Here is a 13022-nt window from a genome sequence, read left to right on the forward strand (position 1 = left end):
GAGCCCAAGTGTACTTTAACCCGTTAGTGACTGGCCCATAGTGTTTTTACGTCGGTCACTAACGGGCCTTATTCCGATGCAATACACTTTTTACGTCGCTGCATCGGAATAAGTAAACAGAGCAGGGAGCTGTCAAATCTCCCTGCTCTCAGCTGCCTGAGGGCTTGGGGCGTCCCTGCTCGACCGGGTGAGATCGATATTTGTATCGATCTCACCCATTTAACCCCTCAGATGCGGTGCTGACTAGCGTGCACCGCATCTGAGTGGTTTTGGAGAGAAGGAGGGAGCTCCCTCTCATCCACTGACACCCGGCGATAAGATCGCTGAGTGTCTGTGTCTGTGTCTCCTAATAAAGGCCCCCAGGTCTGCCTGTAATGAATGCCTGCTAGATCATGCCGCAGGCATGTCCTAGCAGATGCCTGTCCGTTTTACACGGACAGGCATAATACACTGCAATACAGAAGTATTGCAGTGTATTATAAATGCGATCGGATAATCGCATAGTGAAGTCCCCTAGTGGGACTAGTAAAAAAAAAAAAAAAGTTTAATAAAAAGTGAAAAAAAATAAAAATGAAAAACCCACTTTTTCCCACTTAAACTGCTTTACGATTAACAAACAAAATAAAGTAAAAAAGTTACATATTTGGTATCGCCGCGTCTGTAACGACCCCGACTATAAACTTATTACATCATTTAATCCGCACGGTGAACGCCGTAAAAAATAAAATAAAAAAACATGCAAAAATTGCAGTTTTTTTCTTTGAATCCAGCCTTAAAAAACGTGATAAAAAGTGATCAAAAAGTCGCATCTACTCCAAAATGGTATCGATAAAAACTACAAGTCGTCCCGCAAAAAAAAAAAAGCCCTCACACAACCGCATCGGCGAAAAAATAAAAACGTTACGGCTCTTCAAATATGGAGCCACAAAAACAAATAATTTTGAAAAAAAAGTGTTTTCGCTTTGTAAAAGTAGTAAAACATACAAAAACTATACAAATTTGGTATCGTTGTAATCGCTACAACCCACTGAATAAAGATATTGTGTTATTTATACCACACGGTAAACGGCGTAAATTTAGGACACACAAGTGTGGCGAAATTGCTGTTTTTTTTTTTCTATTCCCCGCATAAAAAAAAGTTAATAAAAGTTAATCAATAAATTCTATGTACCCCAAAATGGTGCTATTAAAAATTACAACTTGTCCCGCAAAAAACAAGACCTTATACAGCTATGTCGACGCAGAAATAAAAAGTGTATAGCGCTTTAAATGAGACGATGGAAAAACTTAAAAAATGGCTTGGTCATTAACATCTAAAATAGGCTGGTCATTAAGGGGTTAAGGCCCCATGCACACGACCGTATTTTTTTCCCTCCCGTAAATATGGGTCCTTTGACACGTTTAATTCGTATTTAACCCCTTTTTATGGACCCGTGCCCCCCGTAAATACGTGTCTGTTGTCATCTGTATTCCACCCGTATTTACGGGCCCGTAAAAAAAAAAAGTGGGCTGGAAATGATGTCACAAGATCGCTCAGATGCCATTTTTTCTGCTTCTCTTTATTCAAAAATTGAAAGCCTAACAACGCACCCATAATTACAGGTGCACACATGTAGCCACCCGTAATTAGGGGAGCCCCATAGACTTCTATGAGCCTGCCGTGCCGTAATTTCGGCCTGAAATAAGACGCAAACAGGAAGGTACCCGTGGCCAATAGAAGTCTATGGGCTCGTAATTATGGCCCGTAATTACGGGCGTTTTTACGGTCGTGTGCATGGGGCCTTAGTGTCAGGAATCATTTTGCATTTTAACCCCTTCCCACTGCAGACACTTTTGACCTTTCTGACAGAGCCATATGTTTCAAATCTGACATCTCACTTTATGTGGTAATAACTTTGAAATGCTTTTACCTATTCAAGCGATTCTGAAACAGTTTTCTCGTGACACGTTGGACTTTGTTACTGGTAAAACTTTGTCGCTATATTCAGTATTTTATTGTGAAAAACACCAACTTTTTGCGAAAAATTGCAAAAATTAGCATTTTTATAGATTTTAAATGTATCTGCTTGTTAGACAGGCAGTTATACCACACAAAATAGTTACTAATTAACATCCTCCATATGTCTACTTTATATTGGCATTGCTTTTTGAACATCCTTTTATTTTTCCAGGACGTTACAAGGCTTAGAACTTTAGCAGAAATTTCTCACATTTTCAAGAAGATTTTAAAAGGCTATTATTTCAGGGACCAGTTCAGTTGTGAAGTGGCTTTGAGGGTCTTATATATTAGAAAGTCCCCATAAATCACCCCATTTTAAAAACTGCACCCCTCAAAGTATTCAAAACAGCACAAGAATTAAAGCAATTTAGAGGTGAATTTTACAAATGTAATTTTTTTTTGCAGAAATTAATTTGGTTTCAAATATATATTCAGTTTTATCTTACGCAATATAAATAAAAAGAAAATAAAGATAGTTATTTCACCAATACGCCTTTTCACGTCGGTCACTAAGGGGCCTTAGGCTAGGCTGACGCCTTTTAACGTTCGCCTAGTCTAAGTCCTGCACGGGTCTCCCGTGCAGGCTGGAGCCGGGGCTCTGCTGTCTGATGACAGCTGAGCTCCTGCTCCAACGCCCGCGATCGAAATCGCGGCTGTTTAACCCGTTAAATGCCGCCGTCAATAGCGACCGCGGCATTTAACTGTTTACAAAGGGAGTGAGCTCTCTCTGTCACCCATCGGCGGCCTGCGAATGCAATCGCGGGTCTCCGATGGGGTGTCATGGCAGCCGGGGGCTTGATAAAAGCCCCCAGGTCAGCCCTGGACATATGCCTGTTAGGACGTGCCGGAGGCACGTCCTAACAGATTGCCTGTCAGATTTACACTGACAGGCAATAATGCTCTGATATACGAAGTATACCAGAGCATTATATCAGCGATCTGAAGATCGCACAGTAAAGTCCCCTAGTGGGACTAGGGACTAATAAAATCAGTCATCAAAGTGAAATAAATATTATTAATAAAAAGTACAGTAAAAAAATAAATCCATTTTTTTTCCATAAAAAGTGGTTTTATTTAGTAAAAGTGTAAAAAATAAAAAGTACACATATGTGGTATCGCCGTGACCGTAATGACTATTAATAAAGTTAATATGTCATTTAAACCGCAAGATGAACACCGTAAAAAAAAAACGCAAAAAACAATGGCGAAATTGCTATTTTTTTCCATTGCCCCCCCCAAAAAGTCATAATAAAAATGTATCAATAAGTCCCATGCACCCCAAAAAGTACCAATCAAAACTACATCTTGTCTCGAAGAAAACAAGCCCAAAAAATCACTACATTGATGGAAAAATAAAAAAATTACGGCTCTTGGAAAGCGATGATGCAAAAACAAATAATTTTAGTTCAAAAGTGTTTTTATTGTGCAAAAGTCGTAAAACATAAAAAACCTCTACATATGTGGTATCGCCGTAATCGTACCGACCCATAGAATAAGGGTAACATGTTATTTACGTCGCATAGTGAACGGCGTCAATTTAAAAACGCATAGAACAATGGTGTAATTTCATTTTTTTTTATAATCCCCCCCAAAAAAGTTAAAAGTTAATAAAAAAATTATATGTACCCAAAAATGGTGCTATTAAAAAGTACAACTAATCCCGCAAAAAACAACTCCTCATACAGCTATGTAGACGAAAAAATAACAAAATTATAGCTCTTTGAATGCGACTATAGAAAAACGAATAAAATAGCTTGGTCATTAGGGCCTAAAATGGGCTGGTCACTAAGGGGTTAAGTACCAGTGTGTCTACTCTCGCACACTGACACTAGCAAGTTAAACATAGTAAACATTCACAACGAAGGTAATCAATAAGCAATTCAGGTCTATAAGAACTTTCAGCATTTGTATACCTCAACCAAAGTCTATAATTAAAATATTGGCATATATGAAGGTAAGTACTTGTTGTATGTAATGAGTGTAGCTTTAGATCAGCTTCATGTTTACACAGATGTAACAACTAAGTAGATGTGAATCTTCCAAATAGTTGTGAATCTTGTACAAAGGAAAGCCAAGTGGACTAGATTCTTTTATATTTGCTTACAGTTCTCTGCGCAATATGGGACAATTCTTCTAGTCTGGATATTTGAGCTGCAGAGATTCATTTTTGATCCACTTATTTTCTGTAACACAGAAGTTTTTACCAGAGAAAAGCAACTCAATATTTATTGTCCAGATTCTGCAGTTCTTAGAAATATCCCACATGTGGCCCTAGTGTGGTAATGGGCTGAAGCACCGGCCTCAGAAACAAAGGAGCACCTAGTGGATTTAGGGGCCTTCTTATTATTAGATTATATTTTAGGCACCATGTCAGGTTTGAAGAGGTCTTGTGGTGCCAAAACAAAGGAAACACCCCAAAAATAATACCCCAATTTGGAAACTACACCCCAGCAGGAGTTTATCTAGGGGTGTAGAGAGCATTTTGACCCCACAGGTGTTTTATAGATTTTATTATTTTAAGTAATAAAGAAGAAAAAGCCCCCCTCCCCCTACATTTGTAAAGCAACGTCTATAGAGTACGTAAATATCCCATATAGGGTCATAAACTGCTGTTTGGGCACATGGCAGGGCTTAGAAGGGAAGGCACGCCCTTTGGCATTTGGAGCGCAAATTGTGCTGGATTGGTTCCTCTGCACCATGTCACATTTTCAAAGCCCCGAAGGTACCAGTTCAGTGGAAACTCACCAAAAGTGACTTAATTTAGGAAACTATAGCACTTGAGAAATTCCTCTACGGGTGTAGTGAGCATTTTGTCCCCACAGGTGTTTCATAGTTTTTATTAGAAGTGGGAAGTGAAAATAAAAATTGCATTGTTTTCCAAAAAGACTTCGCTTTAGCTCAAAATTTTTCATTTTCTCAAATAAAAGGAGAAAAAGCACCCCAAAATTTGTAAAACAATTTCTCCCGTACGGCAATACCCCATATGTGGTCATAAACCGCAGTTTGGCGACACAGTAGGGCTCAGAAGAGAAGTAGCTCCATTTGGCTTTTGGAGTACAGATTTTGCTGGATTGGTTTCTGGGCGCCTGTGGGACCAAAACAGTGGAAACCACCCAAAAGTTACCTCATCTTGGAAACTACACCCCTTAAGGTATTCACCTAGGGGTGTAGTGAGCATGTTCTCTCCGCAGGTGTTTCCAGAAATTAGTGTGCACTCAATGTTGCCGAGTGAAAAATGGCAATTTTTCCGTAGATGTGCCAATAAGTGGTACCCAGCTTGTGCCACCATAACAAGACAGCTCTCTAATTATTATGCTGTGTTTCCTGGTTTTAGAAACACACTACATGGGGCACTAATCTTTTGCCTGGACAATGGGCAAGGAGTGAAAGAGTAGCATGCGAAATTGAGGCCTAATTTGGCGACTTACAAAGTATTAGCTCACAATTGCAGAGGTTCTGATGTGAAGTAATAAAAGAAACCCCTGAGAAGTGACCCCGTTTTGGAAACTACACCCCTCAAGGCATTTATCAAGGGGTGTAGTGAGCATTTTGACCCCACTGGTCTTTTCCATAAATAATAGTGCAATGTAAAAATTGCAATTTTTACCTAGATATGTAATTTCAGTGGCAAATATGTTGTGCTCAGCTTGTGTCACTGGAGACACGTACCCCAAAAATTGTTAAAAGGGCTCTCCCGGATATGGCGATGCCATGTATGTGGCAGTACACTGCTGTTTGGCCACAGTGTAGGACGGTGAAGGGAGGGACTGACATTTGGCTTCTGCTTGGTAGCAGTTTTGTTTGGAGTTTTACTGCTATACTGTATGACTTTATAATGTGGGGGTATATGTAAGCTGGGCAGAGTAAATCAGGACATAATAATGGGGTAAAAAAAAAACAACCCATAGGTGTGTTACGCTGTGAAGCAATCCTTTCTGAACATGCCAGTGTGGCACTGATACATAACGTTCTTTCATATCTGCACCTTTGCAGTTTCGGGAATTTTGTTGGAAAAGTGTTATACGGGCACCCTCAATATGTTTAAATCCTCCCCTTCCTGGTTCCCTAATTTTAGGGCCTTGATAATTCGCCTCTTGAAACTGAAGAAAAGTTCCCCTCGGGCCTGTACAACTGCATATTGTTTCTTTCCTGACTTATTGGAGCCTTAAGTTATTTTTTCATAGACTTAGGCCTCATGCACACGACCGTAAAAACTCCCGTTATTACGGGTCGTAATCACGACCCGTAATAACGGGCTCATAGACTTCTATTGGCGACGGGTGCCTTCCCGTTTTCTCACGGGAAGGTGCCCGTGCCGTTGAAAAAGATAGAGCATGTCCTATTTCAGGCCGTAATAACGGCACGGACAGTCCATAGAAGTCTATGGAGCTCTCGTAATAACGGGTGGCTACATGTGTGCACCCGTCATTACGGCAGCGTTGCTAAGCGACGTCAGTAAATAGTCACTGTCCAGGGAGCTGAAAGAGTTAACTGATCGGCAGTAACTCTTTCAGCACCCTGGACAGTGACTACCGATCAGTATAAACCTGTAAAAAGTAAAAATAAAAGACGTTCATACTTACCGACAACTTCCTGCTTCCTCCAGTCCGGTCTCCCGCCCGTTGCCTTGGTGACGCGTCACTCTCGACATCCGGCCCGACGTCCTGGATGACGTTTCAGGCAATGTGACCGCTGCAGCCAATCACAGGTCAATCACAGGCTGCAGCGGTCACATGGACTGCCGCGTCATCCAGGGATGTCGGGCTGGATGTGAAGAGAGGGACGCGTCACTAAGACAACGGCCGGGTAAGTATGAATTTCTTTAACTTTTATTACAGAAAGGGCTGTCCCTTCTCTCTATCCTGCACTGATAGAGAGAAGGGGCTGCCGATTAGTGCAGTGCTATTTTGCCGACAAAACCGTGCTCGTAAATACGGGTGGAATACGGGTGACACCGGACCCATATTTACGGGCACGGGTTCGTAAATACTGGTGCAAAACGGGTGGAATACGTGTGACACCGGACCCGTATTTACGCCAGTATTTACGGGTGGGAAAAAATACGGTCGTGTGCATGAGGCCTTAGAGGTATGAGGGCTGGTTTTTTTTTGCGGGATGAGCTGTAGTTTTTATTGATACCATTTTGGGGTACATGCAACTTCTTGATCACTTTTTATCTTATTTTTTGGGAGAATTATTACAAATTACATGGTAACTTTATTGTGCGGGTCAGTACGATTCCAGCGATACCAAGTTCATAGCACTTTTTTTTATCTTTTACAACATTTTGCACAATAAAATTACTATTTCTTCTGACGCCATGTTGTGAGAAACAGAACATTTACATTTTTTCAGCAACGGAATCCTAAAGCAGGTCTCGGAGACACTTCTGACTACAATGCTGGACACGTCAGTCACTACCAAAATTGAGGCGGTGAAGGTGGATGTTGGCCTCTTATGTCAGGACTTACTAAACTTGAGAGATTGAGTTACTCAAGCTGAAACTAGAATCTCCACCCCGAGCCACAGCTATATTTTCCGGAGTCAACAACTCCACTCACCCCACTCTTTTCAAGCTTGTTACCAACCAAGATCAATAGCAGCATACACAGAGCCATCATCTGAGCAGCGCATCCAGCGAAAGAGAAGTGTCAACCATCGGGAGACACCAACAAATCTTCCTCTAGCCCTGGAGGAACACCAGACACACCACACTGTGCCCAATCATGAGAACATCACACATGGAAGGCCAGAATATGGTCTGCTAATGAGAGGACAATGAGTACATCAATCCATCCATATACACAGTATATACACGTACACATGTGAGGAGGGGTCATGTTCAGAGGGGCATGACTTCCAAAAATGTTATCTCCCTTAAGCTCATTTTCAAAAGATGGCAATAATAAAAATATTTTTTTTTTTCAAGAAATATTTTGTTTAACAATAGTAATAAAAAATACATAGACTTGTAACCTTGTGCATTCTGTTCCAAGCTGCTACTAAAAACCGTGTAAATTTCAACATCACTTAATTCCTGCCAACTGGGAAAGAGGCATAAATACTAATTTAGTCATAAAATGATTGCAGTATCAGGTATATGTTGGCAAATACTCCCGACTTATTCTGCTGTATAGAATATGTTTCCCATTGACTCCCACTATTACAAAAAAATGTATACTACGAAGGTTGTGTGGGATGTGTCTATTGAATAGCACAGCAAAAATGCTATTATATATATATATATATATGTATGTGAGTGCGGCCGTATGAACACTGTATTTATATTAGAAGTATTTCCTGGCGCATAGGTCCCCTGGAAAAGTTGACCTGTCTACTCATGTAGCAGATAGATCCTCATTTAGGAGCAGCTTCTTGAATATTAAGTGTCAGTTCACACGACGGATTTTGCGTGGCAGGTCCCGCCGCAAAATCCACATCGGAATTATTCCCCGATCCCATTGACTTCAATGGGAGGTTCGGGCGGAATCCACCCAAAGATCGAGCGGGATGCTACTTTTTCCCGGTAGATGAAAAAAATCAGCTAGCGGGAAAAAGAACAGTTTGACTCCCATTGAAATGATTGTTCCTGCACAAAGATTCCGCCGTGTGAACAGAGCCTTAGGCCCATGCACACAACCATAAAGTCGCCCGTAATTACGGGCCTATTAATTTCTATGGCCAACGGATACCTTCCCGTATGTCTACGAGAGGGTGTCCGTGCCGTAGAAACCTGCCGAAAAAAATAGGACATGTCCTATTTTTTTATTTTTTACGGACCGTGCTCTAATACTTTATAATTGGTCGTAATTACATGCACGGTCGTGTGCATGAAGCCTTACTTTGGAAATGCATGTCCAAACACTGGTTTATCATATATCAAATGTTGATGTTGTAAAGCACAAGATAACTACATTGCATGTAGATTTTTATTTTTTTATTATTAAAAATGATGCTTGTTGGTATTTCTTACATTTTATCAACCGGTGAGATCCCAAGCAACTTCATTCCACTTGCCAGAACTACCCGTATACTATTGAAGAAGTGAAGCCGAGCCTGTAGAAACAATGGTATTCCGGTTACATCTTATAATTGCTAGAGTTTGTGAGGCCACAATGGACAAAATCGAAATAATAATAATAAACGTAAACGTGCAAACAACATAAGATATATTGTTAACTCCTTCCCGACCGGCCACCGTCTTTTGACATCAGGCGGTGCAGGTCCCCAGTCTACAACGATGTCTTTTGGCGTCGCTGCAGATGAAGCTGATGAGCGCTCGTTTGAGCTCTCATCCTCTAAGCAGGAGCTGTAACTAACAGGTCCTGATCTTAGAGCAGCCTCCTGAACACAGCTGGGGTCGGAAAACATTCGGACCTCAGCTGTTTAACTCTTTGGTCGCCACGGTCCGTGACCGCGGCATGATCAAAGGGAATTCCCCTCTGATCGCATCACCGGGATTCGTGGGGTGGCGATGGTTGCTATGGCTGCCTGGGGGCCTAATGAAGGCCCCCAGGTTTCGCCATCTTTGTGCTCCTATTAAGCGCTGCCTCCGGCAGGGCTTAATAGAAGCCTGTTAGAATCACGATATATTGCAATACATTAGTATTGCGGTATATAGTGCAAGCAATCTAACGATCGCTGGTTGAAGTCCCCTAGGCGGACTAATAAAAAAAGGAAAAATTTGTAAACTAAAGTTGTTTTTTTATGTAAAAAAAAATAAAATATTAAAAGTAAAAAAAACAAAACCCTTTTCCCCCTAGAGCATAATAAAAAAAATAGGAAAAAAACAAACATAATTAGTATCGCCGCATCCGTAAAAGTCTGAACTATTACAATATATCATTATTTAACCCATAAAAAATAAAAAGTGATCAAAACGTCGCATGTACCCCAAAATTGTATCATTAAAAACTACAGCTTATCCCGCAAAAAATAAGCCCTCATACCAATTAATCGACGGAAAAATTAAAAAAAGTTATGGCTCTCAGAATTTGGCGACGCAAAATTAATTTTATTTTTTACACTTAGGTTTTTACTTGTAAAAGTAGTAAAATATAGAAAAAACTATATATATATATTTTGTATCGCCGTAATCGTATTGACCCAAAGGATAAAATTAACATGTTGTTTTAATTGTACAGTGAATTCCGTAAAAACGACGCGCAAAAAACAATGGCGGAATCGCTGTTTTTTTTTTTCATTTTCTACCCCACAAATTATTTTTTTCCCCTTTCCTAGTACAGTATATGGCACAATAAATGGTGCTACGAAAAACTACAACTCGTCCCGCAAAAATCAAGCCCTCATAGGACTAAAATCGATGGAAAAATAAAAAGTTATGGCTTTTGGAAGGTGGGGAGGAAAAAAACTAAAATGAAAATCTGAAAAATGGCTGCGGCGGGAAGGGGTTAGGCCCCATGCACACGACCGTGTTCGGTCCGTGATATACGGTCCGCATGTCGGCTGCATGTCCCGGACCGAACACAGTGCAGGGAGTCGGGCTCCTAGCATCACACTTATCTATGACGATAGGGGTCACTGCCTGTCCGCGGAACTACTGTCCCGTACTGTAATCATGTTTTAGTGTGTGACAGTAGTTACGTGGATAGGCAGTGACACCTAGCGTCATAGATAAGTATGATGCTAGGAGCCCGGCTCCCTGTACTTTGTACGGTCCGGGACAAGCGGCCGACATGCGGACCGTATATCACGGACCGAACACGGTCGTGTGCATCAGGCCTTAAACACTTGAATTAGTAAACACAATGCATGTAAATATAGTGAAACGGTAGGATTGCCACCATCTTGTGAGACTTACATGTGCAACTTCTGGGGTGCTTCCTTTAACATGGAGAGACTGGTGTGCCACATTAGCTAAATGGCTATATATATAGATATAAACAAACAAAAAAAAAACATCATTAAGTGTACATTAAATAAAAGTTTTTCACATTTTTATCTTACTTCTAAGACCCGAAGGCTAATTCTGCACTACTGGAAGAGTCCGATGTCAAAATATATCCCCTTCTGATTTCTGTCACTTGCAGTGTTGTCATCCCTATGCAGATCTGTCCGCTCTCCTGACATGTCTGTTTTAGCAAATACTAGTATATTCCCCATAAGAGTTCTGGAGCATTTTTTTAATTAGAACTCTGCTTTCTGCTGTTCCTCTGTTATTCCCCCTGGAAAAGTACGTATAAATATAAAACTGGGCTTTATAAATCCGTTTGTCAACTGGGCATGTACCGTGCGGATTTTGTAGGGACACACCTTACACAAATACTTGTCAATTTATATATTTCCAGAAGGAATAACAGGATTAGCACAAAGCACAGTTCTAAGAAAAGATGCTACAGAATTTTTGTCTTATGGGGAATGCTATTTTTTTTTTAAAGCTCTTAACATCTGCGTTCTGGTTTGCGTTTATAACCGATCAGTCATACCACGGATACCATTGATCCCCTGCAGACCACATTGACTTTTTAATTCTAACTTTAATCAGTAGAATATCCCATCAATATGACAATCTAAATCAGTATTATTACTTAGGCATCCCCTGCAAGTCTGCACTAAAAATGCGTGAATTAAACTGGAGTGCAGGCTGACAAGCACACTCAGTGGTGAATAACCACATCTAAACATTTTCCAGGACTCTAGGGCCACGTCCGCCATGGATTTGTCAACAACATAAAAATTTGCAAGACACGGGACTGGATTAATTGGATTTTGTAAAGCCCCATTTATTTGCGTTGCACTGTGCTTGGTTGCGGATACATCAAGGTACCGCTATCGAGGTAACTTTATCAATATCTTTTTTTTTTCCCTACTATTGAACTTTATATAGTATATATATATCAGATACATAGTACCAATAATACCAGTATAAATAAAATGTGCATGATAGATTTTTTTATATTATGTATTTTTAATGAAGATGTCCAACCCATTCCTAACCCTTTTACTGCCAAGGACATGTTATCATTACATATTAAACATGAAAGCTCCAGGCGTAAATTTACTTTTTAAAGTCCGGAAGCAGGGAAAAAAAAGTTTGACTTCCTGTTTCTGTGTGTTAGGGAGGGGGAGCTGCAAGTGACAGCAGGAAGACAGATCAGATCCTGTTACTGTCATCTCAAACCCTGTACATCCTTCAGTGCCCCCAGGAGATTTTGTACATGTTACCACCACTTCTAACCAATGATAGAGAATATGTGCTCTTCAATTGTCACACCTGAGAGGGTGTCTTTATTTTTCTACTAAGCATACATGCACACAGTAGTTTGTATTTTGCTGCCCGTAAACAACGATCCGCAAAACATGGATGGCTTACGTATTGGCATGTGTGCCGTCCGTGGTTTTCACGTTGCCAAAGACTTGAATGGGTGAGGGGACCGTGCCGCAAACACGGACAGGAATAGGAGCTGCTCTGAGTTTTGAGGCCAAGTCCCACAGCCCCCACACAGATCAGTGAAAAACACCTTAGTGTGCATGGGGCCATAGAAATGGGTCAGTGTGCTATCAATTAAAAAAACAGCACACTGACTAAGGCCCCATGCACACGACCGTGCCCGCAATCACGGCCCGCGATTTCGGGCACGGCCGGCCGCTGACTGACAGCCGCATTTTCGGGCCGTGCTCCCATACAAAGTATGGGAGCACGGCCCGCAAAATGCGAAAGAACGGACATGTTCCATAATTCCCGGAACATTTCCACGGCACTGACACCCTTCCGTAGTGCTACGGAAAGGTGTCAGTGTTCAATGAAAGTGAATGGCTCAGTTTTTGCGGACCGCAATTGCGGTCCGCAAAAACGGAGGTTTTTTGCTGTCGTGTGCATGGGGCCTAAAACAATGGTTGTGTGCATTTAGCCTAAAAGGAGTGAGAATATGAGCAGATGCATATGTGGTCAACCCCTATGCCTTATCAGGCCATGTGTCAACTCTGCGATCAAGAAACAAGTAAAAATTTGAGTCACCTAGATTTTTGGTCTCTTTAGCTTTGATGTTTTTGCAAACATGCC

General features: G+C 41.1%; 1 protein-coding gene across 3 annotated transcripts in view; it reads right to left on the minus strand.

The window, feature by feature from the left end:
- Window positions 1-8914: 8914 nt before the first annotated feature.
- Window positions 8915-13022, minus strand: part of RARS2 (arginyl-tRNA synthetase 2, mitochondrial) — a 77764-nt gene continuing 73656 nt past the window's right edge. For 2 of the 3 annotated variants that reach the window (XM_075862133.1, XM_075862132.1), the window contains 2 exons: window positions 10821-10884; window positions 8915-9055 (listed from right to left, as the gene is read on the minus strand). In XM_075862133.1, coding sequence (XP_075718248.1) covers window positions 8969-9055; window positions 10821-10884 — 151 coding nt within the window. In that variant the 3' untranslated portion in view covers window positions 8915-8968. The remainder of the gene's footprint in view (window positions 9056-10820; window positions 10885-13022) is intronic. The other variant, XR_012883176.1, reaches the window with a different exon arrangement.

This window comes from Rhinoderma darwinii, chromosome 4 (assembly GCF_050947455.1).
Source record: "Rhinoderma darwinii isolate aRhiDar2 chromosome 4, aRhiDar2.hap1, whole genome shotgun sequence".
NCBI lineage: Eukaryota > Metazoa > Chordata > Amphibia > Anura > Rhinodermatidae > Rhinoderma > Rhinoderma darwinii.